General features: G+C 39.4%; 1 protein-coding gene across 1 annotated transcript; it reads right to left on the bottom strand.

Moving 5' to 3' along the window:
- Nucleotides 1-678: 678 nt before the first annotated feature.
- Nucleotides 679-18,796, bottom strand: LOC138808599 (zinc finger protein 420-like). The gene is made up of 5 exons (XM_069994897.1): nt 18,712-18,796; nt 15,233-15,291; nt 7,980-8,106; nt 6,949-7,038; nt 679-5,859 (listed from the first exon to the last, which is right to left on the bottom strand). Exons 1-5 carry the CDS (start codon nt 18,716-18,718, stop codon nt 3,746-3,748), a joined length of 2,397 nt encoding a protein of 798 aa, XP_069850998.1. The 5' UTR covers nt 18,719-18,796; the 3' UTR covers nt 679-3,745.
- Between the last annotated feature and the right edge of the window lie 134 nt (nt 18,797-18,930).

Below are 18,930 nucleotides of genomic sequence, written 5' to 3' on the forward strand. Positions count from 1 at the left end.
TGAAAATTAACTTTAAGTCAGTTAGCAGGAAGAATAATCCTTGACAATAAATGTGAGGTAGCTCCAGTGATCAAAGGTTACTGAAAAGGCACAGGTGAGCTTCCTTAGATACACAAAGGGAGTCTGAGGTCTTGTTCTATGGGATGAATAGGAGAGGCAAGAATGGCACTTCCTGAAAACCTTCACTGAGACTTGTGGTTGGGCGTGGGACATTGGCCCTGACTTGGAAGGGGCGTTCCCCTTTTCCCTGCCCGAGGGAATGCATGGGGACATATGCATCCTTATGGTACTCAAGACCTCAGATAGGGTCACACACGTCAGTGCCTTACAGAGTTATACAAAGGACTTCTTTATCCAAGCAATTATAAATACAATGTCTCTTGATCAATGTCACTCAGTTCAACATTTCCACTCATCCTTCCCCTACCTATCCTTTCTCTCTGTTACTTTTGTAAGATATACATTTGATACCTGACTGCATTTTCCTCTTCTTCATTTGTTTTCCAATTTCCCCATAACCTCACCTCACCTCTTTCAATTACCCACTTCCCTGTGAAAATTTTGCAAATCTAATTTTCAACCACCTGTTGATCCCCTTATGCTTAATTTTTTGTTATTTAGTCCTTCTGCCTACCAGAAGTATCATAATGCCCTAATACCAAGATGGAAGTTGAGCTGTGTTTTTTTTTTTGCATTAAATTGACTGTCGCAAGCTGAGATATCCTAATCCATAAGTGTGTAACTCCTTAAACTGTGGGACAGAGATCAGGTACATATTCCTGAATTCAAGAAATAAGAACCCACTCATTCAATCATGGAACAAACACACCACTGATTGCTTGGGATTTCATGAAATATTCTAGAGTTCTCAATCATTTCCACATTCTTTAACATCTTCACAGACTACCCTGTCTTTAGCTGACTGTGTCGATTACAGTTTACTGAGGCAAGTTGACTGTTTTTGTAACTAACACTGAGGCTCAGGCATAGAAAAAACCCTTTGGTCCTTCATTTTCCTTCTATACAATGACAGAAATAAGTCCATGCCACTGTAATCTGGAGGCTGATAGTTCTGACAGGATAGCATTGTAAGCAGAAGGGAAGGATATCATATAGACACTGCCTAGATCTTGGCATGTGTAAGTCACATTTTCTTTGTCTGTTCTTTAACTGTAGTGCTTCTAGAGTGCTTCCAGTTTGGCTCTTGGGAATAGAGGTGCAATAAAGATAGGTGTAAACATGACACTGTTCTCTACGGACACAAATTCTTTCAGATGTATGGCCATGGGTAGTATTTCTGGATCCTATGGTACTTCTAGTTTTAGCTTTTTGAGAGACATCTATACCATTTTCCCTTGTTGGTACACTAATTTAAACTCACACAAACATCCTCACCAGCAGTTACTCCTTTATGTGTACTTGCTGATGTCCACTCTGATGGAAATGAAATTTATATGTTATTTCAATTTGCATTTCCTTTATGGCCAAGGATGCTGAACATTGCTTTATCTACAGATGTTCTCAGTTGTATATCTTGGGAGTTAAGTACACTCATTTGTCCTACCAGTTCATTTATGTATTTATTAATTGGATTATTGGTTCTTTGGGAGTTTAGATATTTGAGCTCTCTCTGTATCTTGGTCATTAGTCTGTTTTCAGATGTATTGCAGGCAAATACGTTTTCCCATGCTGCAGTCTATTATGCCATGTTTTAATTCTATTTATCAAAATCTGTGATATGTTGAGAAGGAGGCTCAGTGGTAGAGTGCTTGCCAAGCATGCATGAAAACCATGGTTTGATTCCTCTGTACCACATAAGCAGAAAAAGCTAGAAATGGCACTGTGGCTCAAGTGGTAAGAGTGCTAGCCTTGAGCAAAAGAAGTTCACAGGCAGTGCCGAAGCCCTGAGTTCAAACCCCAGGACCGGCAAAAAAAAATAGAATCTGTGATAAAATTATTCAAATAACTTAAGGTCATACACTGTTCCTTAATCCACAACTGCTGGAGAATTTCTATGATAATAAGACCTATACATTCTGTGTTCTCCAGATAGCTGATTTTTATATTGTATTGGCTAATGCCTAATTGTTTGTTTTGGCCAGTACCTGACCTAGAACTCAGGTTTTGTGCTTGTTCGGTTTTCTCTCTCATAGGTGAAGGAGATATGAGCCACGCCTTCCACTCAGCTTTTTGCTGGTTAATTGAAGCTAATAATGTATTGTAGTCTGTGCTTGCTCTATTCCTTGATCCTCAGATCTTGGCTTCCTGAGTATCTAGGCTTATAGGAAAAATCCATTAATACCTTGCAGGCACAAACCATGAGTGCTTACATGTTTTTTTTCTTTTATGGCTATTGCCATACAAAATAAGATGAATTTTCAAATGCTCAGTGTTATAAAAGTATGTCCATTTCTATTTGGACCATACTTATATATGAATTATATATTAACTATATAATAAATGAAGTATATATACATACATTTAATATATATTCAGTTTTAGTTAGGGACATGCACATATACACATACACACACACATATGAGAAACCTACACACTGTTTGTGGTTTGATATCAGTAGAGAAACCATGGCCATTAATATTCCTCACAAAAAACTATTCTGTTTATATGTATGCATGTATGTTTGTATATGAATATACAGAAACATATATATACACATGCATATATATATACATACACACTTGCACACTCATATATATGGTATGTATTAATAATATGACATATTTTATATATACAAATGAGGCAGAACATCACTGTATAGCTTGAGTTGCTCTCAAACTAGTGAAAATCCTGTCTTCCTTTCCTACCTTTTGAATTATAAGCCTGCCAAAACACACCTAGATTACTAACTTTATTTCAAATGAATACACTGCTGTCCTTAAATCAAATGAATTCCTAATTATTAAGGAAGGATAATATTTAGAGGAACTAGCTTCACAAGGAAACCCATTTTTCTGTTTCTAAGAGGATTCCTTAAAAGTGTGCATTATTACAAAATGAAGTTCAATTACTACAACTGGTATTGATTTCTGTACACCAGTCAAACATGCCAACGTTAGCACTTGATCTCACTGCCTAGGTGCTGTTCCTGAGCTTCTTTGCTGAAGGCTAGTCCTCTATCGCTTGAGGCACATATCTACTACTTTTGACCTTTATGGTGGCTAATTGGAGATAAGTCTCATGTTCATTTTACCCAGGCAAGCTCCAAAGATTGATCTTCAGATTTCAGAATTGCAGGCATGAGCGATTTGAGCCCATTAGCTTTATATATTGTTACTTACCTGTCTTGTGTTATTTCTGGTACTAAATAAGGGCTTCTATCTATCCTGTGTGGGTTCTCTGCTGCAAACTGCCTTTTCTTCCAGATGAAAGACTTTCCCCATTTGTTACATTCCAGAGGTTTCTCATTTGGGTGAATTTTCTTATGTGTGCTGAGCTGTCACTTCCACTTGAAGCTCTTTGCACATGTGTTGCATTCAAAAGGCTTCTCTCCTGTGAGTGCTCTTTGATGCAAAATGAGGGTTTACTTCTGTGTGGAACTTTTCCACAGCTGTTACATTTTTAAGGTTTTTCTCCTCTGTGTGTTATCTGGTGGACACTAAGGTGTGCCTTCTTGATGCAAGATTTTCCACATTTGTTACATTCACAAGGTTTCTGTCCAGTGTGTGTTCTCTGATGGACAGTAACCTTTCCCTTCTGGACAAATGACTTTCCACACAGGTTACTTTCAAAATGTTTTCTCTCCTGTGTGTCTTCTCTGATGGATATTAAGGTGTGCCTTCCAGGTGAAAGACTTTCCACATTTGTGACATTCATAAGGTTTCTCTCCTGTGTGTATTCTGTGATGATCAGTAAGTTTTGTTTTCCGGGCGAAAGACTTTCCACACAGGTTACATTCATAAGGTTTCTCTCCTGTGTGTGTTCTCTGATGGGCAGTAAGGTATTCCTTCCTGGTGAAAGACTTTCCACAGCTGTTACATTCATAAGGTTTCTCCCCTGTGTGTGTTCTCTGATGGACAGTAAGCTGTCCCTTCTGGGTAAATGACTTTCCACACAAATTACATTCAAAAGGTTTCTCTCCTGTATGTGTCCTCTGATGGATGTCAAGGTGTGCCTTCCAGGTGAAAGATTTTCCACATGTGATACATTTATAAGGTTTGTCTCCTGTATGCATTCTCTGATGGATATTAAGGACTGCTTTCCTTGTGAAAGACTTTCCACACTTCATACATTCGTAAGTTTTCTCTCCTGTGTGTTTTCTCTGATGTATGTTAAGGTGTGTCTTCCGGATGAAAGATTTTCCACACTTGCTACATTCATAAGGTTTGTCTCCTGTGTGCATTCTCTGATGGATATTAAGGCGTGCCTTCCATGTGAAAGACTTTCCACACAGGTTACATTCATAAAGTTTCTCTCCTGTGTGTGTTCTCTCATGTGTGTTAAGGTCTGCCTTCTGGGTGAAAGACTTTCCACACCTGCTACATTCATAAGGTTTCTCTCCTGTATGCATTCTCTGATGGATGGTAAGGCCTGCCTTCCACATAAAAGACTTTCCACACACATTACATTCATAAGGTTTCTCTCCTGTGTGTCTTCTCTGATGTGTTTTAAGGTCTGCTTTCCGGATAAAAGACTTTCCACACCAGCTACATCCATAAGGTTTGTCTCCTGTGTGTATTCTCTCATGGACAGTAAGGTGTATTTTCCGGGAGAAAGACTTTCCACACCTGCTACATTCATAAGGTGTCTCTCCTGTGTGGATTCTGTGATGATCATTAAGTTCTGCCTTCCGGATGAAAGACTTTCCACACACCTTACATTCATAAGGTTTCTCTCCTGTGTGTGTTCTCTGATGGACAGTAAGGTGTGCCTTCCGGGTGAAAGACTTTCTACACACGTTACATTCATAAGGTTTCTCTCCTGTATGTGTTGTCTGATGGACAGTAAGTTGTGACTTCTGGGTGAAACACTTTCCACACACATTACATTCAAAAGGTTTCTCTCCTGTGTGAGTTCTCTGGTGCACAATAAGGTTTGCTTTCCGGATGAAAGACTTTCCACACTCCATACATTCATAAGGTTTCTGCCCTGTGTGGGTTGTCTGATGGGTGGTAAGGTGTGCCTTCCAGGTAAAAGATTTTCCACATATATTACATCCATACAGTTTCTTTCCTGTGTGTGTTGTCTGATGAAAAGTAAGGTGTGCCGTCTGGGCGAAAGACTTTCCACACACGTTACATTTAAAAGGTTTCTCTCCTGTGTGTGTTCTCTGATGGACAGTGAGGTGTGCCTTCCGGGTGAAAGACTTTCCACACACCTTACATTCATAAGGTTTCACTCCTGTGTGTGTTGTCAGATGGACAGTAAGGTGTGCCTTCTGGGTGAAAGACTTTCCACATACGTTACATTCATAAGGTTTCTCTCCTGTGTGTGTTGTCTGATGGACAGTAAGGTGTGCCTTCTGGGTGAAAGACTTTCCACACAGATTACATTCATAAGGTTTCTCTCCTGTGTGTGTTGTCTGTTGGACAGTAAGGTGTGCCTTCTTGGTAAAAGGCTGTCCACGTTGGTTATATTCTAAAACTGCAGGAGACACACCAGGAGTATAGGCAGCACATATCAAATCAGGTTCACCATAGAGAAGCATGTTCTGACACCGCATCAACTCCTTTGTCCTCATCCCCAAGGAGTTCCCATTATTTCTAATCAGCTCCAACTTAGGTTTTGATCTCAAATTAAAAGTTGTTATTAATCTTACTTTTTCCTCTCCTGCTACTTCAGACAGATATTCATAGAGACTCTCCTGACAGGTCTTAATCCTGTACTCCATTTCTTGGACATCTAAAATGAGATATAGAAAGACAGATAAAAACATAAATGAGACCGCAAGATTCCTTAATGTCAACGTAAAGACATTTTCTCCCACCTTAGCTGTTACAAGATTTTAAACTTTCAAAGCAGGAACTGTTTGATGCAGAATATATGCTTTTCTCCGTAATGTATTAACAAAGTAGTACTGACATTTTACAATGGTAAATAATATTTTTCTGTTTCAGACTTTTTGTGTTTTTCTCAGGGAATTGCTCAAATAATTCAACTACACACTGTTAGTTTTAAGACGAGTACTTAACATCTGTCTTTATTACCCTTGGGGTTTGGTCATAAGGGAATACCTGTTATTTTTATTTTAATTTATGAAAGTATTTTATATATTTTCTGGTTTGCTCTCAAGCATTATGTGAGGAACAGAAATACTGACTAGATTTAGAGACCATTCGGGTGTTTTATACATCCGTTTGCCTTTCCACTAAGCATGGAAGGTTCCTGAGAGTAAGGATTTATACCTCCATCTCTTCAGTTCTAACTTCTAAGAATTACTTTAGGGATTGGTGGCAGTTTTTAAATTTGTTTCCCTCCATCTTAGTCAAATTCTCATCAAATTTCCTTTTCTGACACTCCTGATCCTTCACAACCATTAAAGACCAAAGATACTGCAGCTCACCACCCAGGTAGTCATCCCCTATGAACCAAAAGCTTTGCTTCTGAATCTCACTCACTTTCACCATCACCAAGAAGCAATTTTCCTCACCACAGGATTGCAGTCCTGCCATACTCCTTATTTCCTCATACCTGCATAGCCCTTGTTTCAGTGAAAATGAGACCTCATTTTCTACATTTCTCATTTCCTTTTTCTGTTTAAGAATGATTTCTACAAAGAGAAAGAATTGCTCACTTTAACTATACTGGAACAGCCAAATCAGTTTGTCTCCATGTAAATTCTTGATTGACAAGTTCTTGCGATAAAGGATCACCTCTTTCTCTGCCACACATGACTCAGGGGAACTAGGAACATTATTGCTCAGTAAAGCTCATTAAACTTACCAAGTGGACTCTGGCTACAAAACCACCATGCAAGATGCTTTATCTCACCTGTGAGATTCTTGTCTGAGGCTTCTCTTCTCCATGGTTCTGCACCTTGCTCCAGCTTGGCAATCAATTTAGGTTTAGGAACACAGTACCCTGTGATTAAGAAGTAGAGAAGAACTATTGGTAGGCTGGGTTATCATTACTGTAAGGTCTTAGACATGGTGTTCAAAGTCGCTCCTAAACCTTGTTTCTCATTTCTTACCCACTACCTGGTTGACATTCCCCAGCTTTGGACTTATTTTGCCAATTGTGTGGCTTGAACTCAGCTTTTTTGCTCAAGGCTAGCATTCTGCTAGTTTCAGTCCCAGCTACATTTGCAGTTTGTGAAGGGAATTGGAGATAAAAGCCTCATGGTCACTTTTCTGCAGTTGCTGGCTTCAAACCAAAATCCACACATTTCAGCCTCTGGAAGAGCTAGGGTTACAGGTGTTAGTCACTGCACCCAGTGTCAGGTTTGATTAAAATAACCACTTTCAACTAGTGATTTTCAGATCATACTGCAAATAGTGATGTACATTCTATTCTAGACTGTATTTGCACCTACAAAAACCACCCCACGTTTAGGAAGACAGTCTTCTATTAGTGGAACATACTTTAGAACTTGGGTCCTACTGATGACTGGGCTTCTTGAAGAATGGGAAGAAAATTGTCTTGAGTTTCATAATCAAGTGGATGTTTCCCTTAGAAAACAAAACGATACTTTCTGTGGCTGGGAATATGGCTCTGTGGTAGAGTGCTTGCATTACATGCATGAGGCCCTGGGTTTGATTCCTCAGCACCACATTACCAGAAAAAGCCAGAAGTGCCACTGTGGCTCAAGGGTTGAGTGCTCAGCTTGAGCTCAATTGCTGAGGGACAGTGCTAGGACCCACAATCAACTGCCGCCACCCCCCCCACCCCAAAATACAAAGAAAAAAGAAAAAAAATGATACTTCCCATGGACTGGAATCTTATGCCTGAATAACATCAATATTTATGTATCAACTAAAAAGAAACCACACTTGATCTCGCAAGTTAAAATAACTTTTGCTCACCTACAGACAAGAGGTTGCTGTAGGTCTCCAGCATTACATCTCTATGCAGGGTCCTCTGAGCAAGATCCAGGTCCTGCCACTCCTCCCAGCTGAAGTCCACAGCCACATCATCAAATGACACCAGCTTCTGTAATGGCACATTTCCATCAAGTATTTAGCCCTGAGTCATGAGAACACCGAATGTGGAATTTCATTCTTCTACATGTATGCTTTTGTCTTACATAACTGTTTGGAGCTTGTTATGTTACCTGTACACTAGGAGAATTGAAAATCAAAGTACAAATATTTGATACCATAGTAACTTTGTACAAAGTTTCCCTGATACATGAGAACAATTTCTGCTGCTAGCGACTGAGACAGATAGGAATTCTAAGGAGATAATGTTCTGACTGAGACAGATAGGAATTCTAAGGAGATAATGTTCTGGCATGACAACATTAAAGTCTCAGTAGGTGTCTGAAAGAGTGTGTTTAGCTCATTTTGGTAAAGTTTACTAAGATCAGAAATAATTTTTTTCTGTATTTTCATATTCTGCCTCACTGAGATCCCCGAGTTCAAGCCCCACAACACACACACACACACACACACACACACACACACACACACACACACACACACACACACACACACACACACACACACACACGCTGTCATAAGCAATTAGAACACATTTAGGACATCACATGAAATATACAGAACATTAGTAGATTCATGAAAAGTACAGTGTTCATGTGAATGTTAATGGCAGTACTTAAGAACATAATTAATGATGGATTTGGCCCTTATAAGATCTGATTTACTTCCCACATATAAATATCCTATGTTGACCATTGTTTGTTTAAGTCCTAAATATTGAAGTGTGGTCATAGATACCCTGATATTTCCTTCCTATGTGAAAAAGAACTGCTAGAAGGAAGTTTTGTGAACTTGGCCTACCTTCTACAATACAGAATATAGCTGGGAGGGGAATAAAATGTTCCTTGACCACACTTTCATTTTAATAAGCTTTCATGGAAGGATGGAGGATGGATAGAGGCTTAAGGAACATTCAAGATGACAAAAAACGAAAAATAGGACCACGACAAGCAAGACAGAGAAAAATTAGAAGAGGGATGTGATCTAAAATTACAGAAGAAAAATTTATAAGTTGGAAGGAAATAAGAGTGCTAATTTGTGTGCAGAGGCTAAATGGAGAGGTTTTGGACTCCCACACTGAACCCTATTACAAATGATGAATGGCCAAGCTAGCCATGCTTGGCAATACCAGAGGTGAATGCTCACTAACACACAAAAGGGAAATATATATGTGAAGAATTGAAAGAAAATAACATTCAGTTCACAATCCACTGGGCAGAGGAACTCTTCTAAAAATGTAGATTGAAGATATTGTCAGGGAAAGATAATTCATTAACAGTATATCTGCATTTTAAGAGAGTTAAAAAAATTATCCTGCTTCAAGAGAAAAGCAAAAGGGCTGGGAAGGTGGCTCAGTGGTAGAGCGCGTGCCTTGCATGCATGAGGCCCTGGGTTTGATTCCTCAGCACCACATAAGCAAAAAGAGAAAAGCTGGAAGTGGCGCTGTGGCTCAAGGTGTAGAGCACTAGCCTTGAGCTGAAGAGCTGAGGGACAGCGCCCAGGCCCAGAGTTCAGGCCCCACAACTGGACCCCTCCTCCAAAAAAAAAAAAAAAGAAGAGCAAAAGGTATCAACCTAGATATACTCATAGGACAAAGAAATTAAAATGGTAAATGTGTAGGTAAGTATAAAGGAATATATTGGTCATATATTTTATGTAATTTTTCTGTAATGATTTGTGGAAATGAAACTTATAGCACCATATTCATGATTCACAATGCATGAAGATTCAATATATAAACTCATCACTTTATTAAAAGTATGTGGAATAGTTATATGCGTCAATAAATATTGCAATTTGCCAGGCAAATAGGAGGGCCTCAGTTCAAAGAATTAATTGTACCAAAAAACAGGGTACTAGATTTAGGGCTGGAAATGTGGCATACTCAAGAGTGCTTGGCTATGTACTGGTTCACTTCCTCAGTGCCATGTGAACAGAAAAAGTAGAAATGGATCTGTGGCTCAAGTGGTGGAGTGCTAGACTTGAGCAGAAGTTCAAGGAGAGTGCACAGGCCCTGAGTTCTAGCCCCAGGACTGTCCCAGAAAAAAGGCCTAGAATTCTAATTTTTTAATCCACCATTATCACTGGAGAAGTAATACACCTCTTACTAACTGATCGAACAACCAGACCAAAAATTAGCTGGGACACACACATCAATAGCATTATCTTAACCTAAATGCTGTGTATAAAACAATGTCATTACATTTACCAAGACAGAGACATTGAGAATAAAATCTCAAGACAAACTATTCAGAAATCAATATGACAAATAAAGCTGTATGTTATAAATAAAGTTAAATAGTGTATTTCTAGTAATCTGTAAGTGAAATAAACACAGGGTAATTAGAATGGATTTGGAAGAAATGACCCGATTTATTGTGATTTTTCTTTTTTTCGGTCATGGGGCTTGAACTCTGGGCATGGGCACTGTGGCTGAGCTATTCAGCTCAAGGCCAGTGCTCTACCACTTGAGCCACAGCACAATTTCCAGTTTTCAGGTGGTTTATTGGAGATTAGATTCTCATGGACTTTTCTGCCTGGGCTGGCTTTGAACCACGATCTTTAGATCTCAGCCTCCTGAGTTGCTAAGATTACAAATGTGAGGCACCAGCACCTGGCATTAACATTGTAATTTATAGAATATTAAAGGGAACCAGTTTCTTACTTAACCTTTGAAATAAAAATAAATATTTTAAATTCTGTTTGCTGTATTCACATGTACATCTTGTAGAGACTGGGCAAAAGTCAGAGAATTGGAGGGAAATGGTGAAAAAGTGCAGCAGTGGAGGTTATGAGAAACCGATGAAAGTCAACTATAGAACAACACATGAGTAGAGATGGAAGGGAGTGTTTGAGTGAGAGTGAGGGAATGGAACACTCTGTAAGAGAAGAAATGCACTTATTACCTGACTCATGGAATTGTAATCTGTCTGTACATCACCTCTATAAAAACAGTAAATTAATTAGAAAACTATTGCTAAGTGGAGTTGTGCTAGCATAATCCATTTGCTGAGTGAACAAAATCTCCCATAGTTAGAAGAACACTTACAATTATTAGAAATAAAATGCAACACTTAATTTGAAACTGAAGTATCTGAGTTTAAGTTGAACATGAGTTCTACATAATTATCTTGTTTCATTGTAGTATACAATTAATTGTTAATGTTAAAAGTTCCAGACAAGAAAAATAAGACCAGGGCTGGGAAGTTGGCTCAGTGGTAGAGTGCTTGCCTTGCATGCTTAAGGCCCTGGGTTCGATTCCTCAGCACCACATAAGCAAAAAGAATAAAAGCCGGAAGTGGCGCTGTGGCTCAAGTGGTAGAGTGCTAGCCTTGAGCTGAAGAGCTGAGGGGCAGCGCCCAGGCCCAGAGTTCAGGCCCCACAACAGGACCCCCCCCCAAAAAAAAAGAAAAAGAAAACCAAACCAGGGCTTCAGGCACAAGACTGTTCTCCTTCCCCAGCTGTGAAGGATGCTGAGGTCTGGAAGCCAGCCGGGGTAGACAACTCAAATTAAGCATTTAGACAACAGGTGGGAGCTGGCTCAAGTGACAGCGCCAACAGTGAATGAGGAAGCAGACCTGGAGTTCAAGCTCCAGCACTACACAACAAAGGCATGGTGGAGGCTAAAGTAGATGTAGCACATGAGTTTCTAAGATAGACACCAATTGTGGCAACACAGCAAGTCCTCATCTGACACATAAAGAGAAAAGAGAATGAGTGGAGGGCCGAGAGAAGGGGAACAAAAGGGCAGGGAAAAGAAGGAAGAGGAAAGGACAAGAGAGGAGTGGAGTAGAGGGAAAAAGAGGGAAAGGGAAAGGAGGAGGAGAAGAGTGGAGGGCAGGAAAGCTTCATGACATTAGATTTGACAGTTACTGCTTGGATAGGATGCCAAAAGTCCTGATGTAAAACCAAACAAGTACCTCAAAAGGCATGATCAACAAAGAAGCAAAACCATAGAATGTGTGAAAATATTTGCAAATACCACTAAATTGACTAACAATTGGAACAAATGTGAAAATATAAAGCAAAATTATACAAGAAACTACCACACACAAAATCTTTTTTTTTAAATGGACAAAAAACAATTGAAGACACTTTTCTAAAAAAAATACATACAAATAATTGATTAAAATATAAAAAGTTCATTTTCAATAGTCATGAGAAAAATTCAAATCAACATTCTATGGAAATAACTACTTTATACATGTTAGTATGGACAGAGTTTTAAACAAAAACAACAAAAATCCTTCCAAAGTCTAATGAAGGCTGGGAAGGATGTGAATTCAATTTGAACCTTGGTGCATGTCTGGCAGGAATGTAAAACAATCAAAGATGGTATGGACAGTGCTAAAAAGAACTAAAGAGAGAATTACATAGGAATATGGTCCAGCACTTCTATTTCTAGATTTGTACCCAGCAGAAGAGAAAGCAGGGACGAGAAGTAGTACTAGAGAATCACTTCCCAGAAAGTACTGACAAGAACCAAAACACAGACACAGGTAAAACAATAAATAAAGATATTGAAAAGGAAGACAAGTTTACTACATTTTATATCAGGGATGAACTTTGAATACATTAACCTAAATAAAATACAGCAGTCATAAAAGCACAGCCATGGTATGATTTTCCTTACTGAGCTTCCAAGGATCAACAAAGTCATAGAGTCAAAAAGTAAGATGGTTCCAGAGACTGGGGTGGTAAAGGAAAAGGAGCTGCCTATTAATGATTATACAGCTTCATACATGGAAGATGAACATGCTGTACATGGATGGAAGAGATGGCCACACAACTATGCAGGGTGAAGTCTGATTTGAAAATGGTTAATATAGCCACACAGGATGGAACATATCTATATTCCCTGAACTTGGGAAACTCAAGAAGGATTACCAACCAGCCTAGATTACATAACAAGTTCAAGAGAAGGTTGACTACATAGCAAGTCTTGTCTACAAAAGGAATATGGAAAAATCAAATTTTAGATTCTCTTAATTGGATCAGAGATATAAGTCCCATATATATCTATTTTTCCTATTGAAATAACAAATTAAAGTTTATGAGCACATGTTAAACCACAGTTTAGCTGGACCATAGAACTACAAATTGCATCAATAACAAACACACATGGACCAAAAATTCAAACTCTTCTAATATTGCATCTTGCTTTTAATTTTTGTATATCTTTTCACTGGTTATTTTTCAAGTGTATCACATATTGCTGAATTAGTTCTCCAGGTAGATTCCAAAGGATATATTGCCACATGTTAGCTAATAGCTAAGTTTCTGAGAGATACAAGTCTATCACTGAGCAGATATTGGTCACATTTTGCTACCAGTGATATTTCAAATATAAAAATCCTGGTCACTGTATTGTTTATTATAAAAACCAGTGTCTATCTTACACCGGCAGTGAATGAAAATATTCAAATGGAGTAAGAAGAAAATATAAAACTACACTACCACATCAATGAAATTAGATCAGATAGACAATAGAATCAGGCTTATCAATTTTTTTTTGCTGTGTATTGATGAGTAGAAGGTAGTAATTTTTTATAGGGAATGCTAAGTTGAGCTGAAAGTGGAAAAGATTTGAGAGGTTGGAACTCCACCTACACTGCAGTTAGAATACTGAGAGCTGGCCATGGAAGAGTTAAAACAGACAACTCTGGAGCTGGTTAAAGGACTGGAGTGCCAACCCCCTTCCTTAGTGCTAGAAAGGCTGGGAGCTGAATGAACCTTCCGTGCTGTTGACCTTGAAGGCCAGAAAAGTGGATTTCATATCTGGACTTTGTCTGGGCTGCAGTCTTCTGTCTCAAAAGAATAACAGCAAGTGTCTCTCACAAACTGTTTGGCTGTGATTGTAATATTAAAGAGATGTTCTACTTTTGTTTTTGCATATATTCATGGTAACCTTCCCTGTGTGAACTCAAACAAAGATGTCTAGTTGCAGAAACTTGGGGCCCAACTGGCAGTGAGCACTGGGACTCTGTATCCCCCCATCTCTCTGTGTTTGGAGTTTTTCTAATTTTCATTAGCTCTAGACTCTCATAAAAGTACCTCGGCTTACATTTAGCAACATTTTTCCTATATAATGGGTAAAAACATGTCAATTCTAAAAGCCATGTCAGTAAAGGAAAAGTGATCAGTAAGAAAAACTAGTTCTAGTTGGACACTGGTGACTCACGTCTGGAATCCTAGCTACTAAGAAGGCTGAGATCTGAGGATCATGCTTCAAAGCCAGCCTGGGAAGGAAGTTTGTGAGACTCTTATCTCCAGTAAATCACCAGAAAAATGGGCATGGCACTGTGGCTCAAGTGGTAGAGTGCTCGCCTTGAGCTGAAGAGCTGAGTGACAGGACGTAGGTCCTAGAGTTCAAGCCCTACAATCAACAAAAAACAAACAGAAAAGAAATACTCCTAGACAGAGCATTTAAGAAAAGAAAAAAGCAAGAGACAGAGGGAGGAGGGTCTGAGAGAAACAATGAGAAAAAGACACAGAAAAATAGATGAAAAGGGAGAGAAAGAGAAATAAAGAAAGCTAGTGAGCAAGAAACAGAGAATGAATAGAGAAAATACAGAGAAAAAAATCTAGTCAGGAGATCTTTGAGATACATGGAGGGATTTCTAGAAAGGACATAGACTATATGATCAAATATAGCCTAAGTTTCAAGTAGAAAAAGCCTATGAAGCAGTCCAAGAAGTATGTATGAAGAGTAATTTAAGTACACATACCTTACTCAGTACTCTTCAATATTTGAAGGTATAAATGACCACACTTATCAGCAACTATAGGAAAAATTTCATTGGGACAGCTTAATGTTATTCATGGGGATGTGATCTCTGACCAGTTGCTTCCATGAGCAGTCATCTCCTCGGTGTCAGTGAATCCCTTAACAAGTTTGACTACTTCTTCCAACATCAGAAAAACTAGAAACAAACTGAAGCAAATCTCTACTCAACTTAGACAGAATGTCAGATTTAGAATGTACAAAGTCTACAAGCCCTCTTTATCTGATTTAGGAGCATCTTCCTGAAGTTGAATCTGTTTTTCTGTTTTTCAATCTTGTGCACTAGTAGGTTCATAAAATGGAATGTAAAACAGAGAAATCAAAAGCAACTCACCAGAGATCCTTTCATTCTTTCTTGCTGTTGACAATGGACAGAAGATTCTGGAAGCATGGCTGGGAGACAAGGCAAATGAGGTAGTCAGGAAAGAACCTGTGTGATTTTGCCCCAGATTTTCCTGCTTAAAACATTACCCATGGGCCGGAAAAGCATAAAGCCTTCTTATGGGAGAACAAGAATCTTTTATGTCTCAAGTAGAGCATTAAACACTTCACTAAAGATGAATCCATAGTGGATTAATTGGTAGATAGTATAAAAGCAATTCATTTCTAGGTTAATATACATTCAGTATTCCTGAAAACTAACATCCCACAAAATTAATTGGATAATTGAAATAAATAAAAAGGTACCACATTTTATTAAAACAAGTTTTTACTGAAGTACACTTAGGGATGCATGAACTATTTTTTCTTTTATTGCAAAGGTATCCTAGCACTCCACTAAGCATTTGTACTCCACCTCATTCATTTCCATATTTAAACACAAGGGAAATCATGTATAGTATAGCTCAGCAGTTTTCACAAAAGTTGTACAGGAAACACGTATGCAATGCATATTTGTAGTGGTATAATGTTTCAGTAATGGTTGTGAAATAGCACATTTCCTTGTATCCAAATTCTCAGAGCACCCTTATGCAAGGACTTGCAATTTGCTATTTAACTGGCTTTGTCCAAAGGGTCATCACTAAAGATCTTACATCCCTAATGCTCACTTTCCTAAACAGTCATATTAAGAACCTTGGCCATAGTGCTGGAGATACTGGGCCTAATAAAGATGAACCTAAAATACTGGGTCATAGGAGAGACACAATTCCAATCAACCATGCTCAGGGAAGGAATTAGAAAATTAAAGTCTTTCATGGGGCTTGAACTCTGGGCCTGGGCACTGTCCCTCAGCTCTTCAGCTCAAGGCTAGTACTCTACCACTTGAGCTATAGCACCATTTCCAGTTTTCTGGTGGTTTACTGGAGGTAAGAGTCTCACCGACTTTCTTGCCTGGGCTGGCTTTGGACTGCAATCCTCAGATCTCAGCCTCCTGAGTAGCTAGGATTACAGGCGTGAGCCACCGGTGCCAGGCTAGAAGATTAAAGTCTTATATATGACGTAAACAATATTAATACAAAATACCAAACTGAGGACACCCCAAAATGTAGATCCATAAAACATAAATCAAATAGCTATGTGCTTTTGCTTGTACTTGTTGGTTGGTTTCTTACACAGGAAATGCTATTATCCACAGGTCTTTTCTTTTTCTTTTTTTTTAACACAATTATGTAGAATGGAACCTCTTAATATAAAATATCATCAACTTTACCGTGACATGTATAAAAAGTTAAAACCTACTCTATAGACTTCAGTGCGAATGTTTTTGCTGGCAAAGACAATATCTATCATTTAAATGCAAGGTTTGCACATTACTAAGGGGTTTATCCACATCACAAGAATGTTTTCTTACTCCCCCCACCACCTCCCTTTTTGCCAGTCATAGGGCTTGTGGTTAGTTTCTAGGCACTCTCCCTGAGCTTTGTTTGCTGAAGGCTAATACTTTACCACTTTAGCCACAGCACCACTTCCAGGTAATTTTTTTCTGTTTATGTGGTACTGAGCAAGTGAACCCAGGTCTTCACACAACCTAGGCAAACACTTTATCACTAAAGTAATTCCCAGCCCTTGTTTTCTTACTTTAAAACTTAAAAAGACTTTATTAGAGGCTAAGTGTCCATATTCACAATGCTTGAGACCAGGAGTGTTAGAAAAATCATGTTGGGATATATATATTGGGATTTGGGTTGTCCTCAAACACATTAGTGACTGAACATCCCTGCTTAAAAAGTTAAAATTTTCTATTTCAGGTTATTTTGTTAGAAATATTATCTTTATTTAAAAGAGGATATTGTAATTGGCTCTGGTAGCTCATGACTCTACTCCTAGTTACTTAGAAGTCTGAGACCTGAAGATCGCTGATTGCAGGTAGCTGGGACAGGAAAGTCTGAGAGATTATGATCTCCCATAAACTATCAAAAATAGCTGGAAGTGGAGATATGGCTTAAGTGGTAGAACATTAGCCTTAAGCAAAAGAAGCTCATGGTTAGTAACTAGATCTAGAGCTCAAGAATCAGGACTGGCACAGAAAAAAAGGGCATCGTATTGTATTTAAATTATATTTTATCAGTTGTTTGGGAATGCATGTTTAGGCAGTCTCTCATTTTAAGTGACATAGTATAGGCTCATTATTATATGGGAGAAATTGCAATTTGTCAGAAACAGACAAATAAAGTGGAGAATATCCATGTTCTTAACACTTTAAAGTTGCAGAAGCCATAGGAACTGAAGAGGATGAAAATAGGATCAATATGTATCTATCTATATATTATAAAGGACTGTTTATGATTCACTGAGTTCAAATGCCAAAAAGAATTTTCTATGTAAAATAATACTTCTTTGAGCAGATTGTGACGAAACGGGTAACACTAGCTAAAACTTCAGGACATGTTACATCTATGCATCATGCATTCTTGAGCAATACACATTACCTCCATGTTTTTTCTATGTTTTTTTATAGAAAGCCAAAGATTCTACATTAACACTTCCTGAACTGCCAGGAAAACCCAACATATTAGAAGTAGTGTCAGCAAATCCATTGATGGGACATCTGGAATAAGTCTGTGGGTTCCCATACTAAACAGTCTGCCCCTTCTGTTCACTAGGCTCCGGCTTAATCCTCAGTCCCGATGCCCTCCCCTCCTGAAAGAGGGTCTAAACCTTCCAACAGTGTTGGAGGAAAGAGTACCACGTGAATCTTGTGCTCTGGGAAGTAGAATCAATTTTTATTTAAAGCAAAGAAAACTAAAACATCTTCCCTTTCTTGTCTCTGCTCTTTAGGGCTGGTCAGAGTTGACAAGGTCTGTCCTTGGAGGAGGGGGATTCCTATTCATAGGGTGCCTTCCTTCACACATTTCTTAGCTTCATTCCTAAATATATAGCACCGGCACACACTACTCTAACATGCCACGTGGAACTGTCTCTAGAAACAAGGTGGTGTCCAGACACGAGTGAACTCCAGCCCAGAGTGCTAAGAAGGCTACCAAGCAGGGGCAGAGCAGAGACACCTCTAGCAGAAACAACACAGAAGCCCAAAAGGCAACTGCCGTGGAAGGAGACTCAACCCTGGTACACACACATCACAAGTTCACGACAACCGTTTCCGTGCTCAGCTTACAGCTGGGCAAAGTGAATCAGGTGGCGTGGGTGCCGGCAGCATCTCTCAGTCGTGGCGTTCACACGCACAGCTCCCGGCTCTCCTAGTCTGGAGAGCCACCCAGCTTGCTCTTGGGGCTCCAGGAGCCAGTGTCCGGCTTCTGGAGGCTCGCGGGCCAATGGCAGCACAAGCACCCGAACCCCAAACAAATCATCAAGCCCAGACAGGAGGCACACGTGGGGCTGACTCCGGTCCTGCACCCAGCTTGCCTTTGTTACCTGACATCGGTTCCGCAGCCTGAGATTCCTTCAAGTTACAGCTCCCAAGGTCCCCTGAAGAGCGGCTGGGCGCCTGTCTCGGGGCCTCCGGCCTCCAGAATGGAAAACTGGACTTCAGAGCACTTCCAGCAGCAGGGCAAAGGAAAAGAAACCGGAATTGACAGCTGGAAACACTAGCAGTGGGCGGGGAGACGCATGCGCAGAAGGAACTTCTCTGTC

The sequence above is a fragment of the Dipodomys merriami genome, unplaced genomic scaffold (assembly GCF_024711535.1).
Source record: "Dipodomys merriami isolate MVZ:Mamm:240054 unplaced genomic scaffold, mDipMer1.0.p SCAF_458, whole genome shotgun sequence".
Taxonomy (NCBI): Eukaryota; Metazoa; Chordata; class Mammalia; order Rodentia; family Heteromyidae; genus Dipodomys; species Dipodomys merriami.

Coding starts and splice junctions, on each gene's coding strand:
- LOC138808599 (XM_069994897.1), bottom strand. Junction 7,039..7,979: donor CAGCAACCTCTTGTCTGTAG/GTGAGCAAAAGT, acceptor TCTTAATCACAG/GGTACTGTGTTCCTAAACCT. Junction 5,860..6,948: donor CTCAGACAAGAATCTCACAG/GTGAGATAAAGC, acceptor ATCTCATTTTAG/ATGTCCAAGAAATGGAGTAC.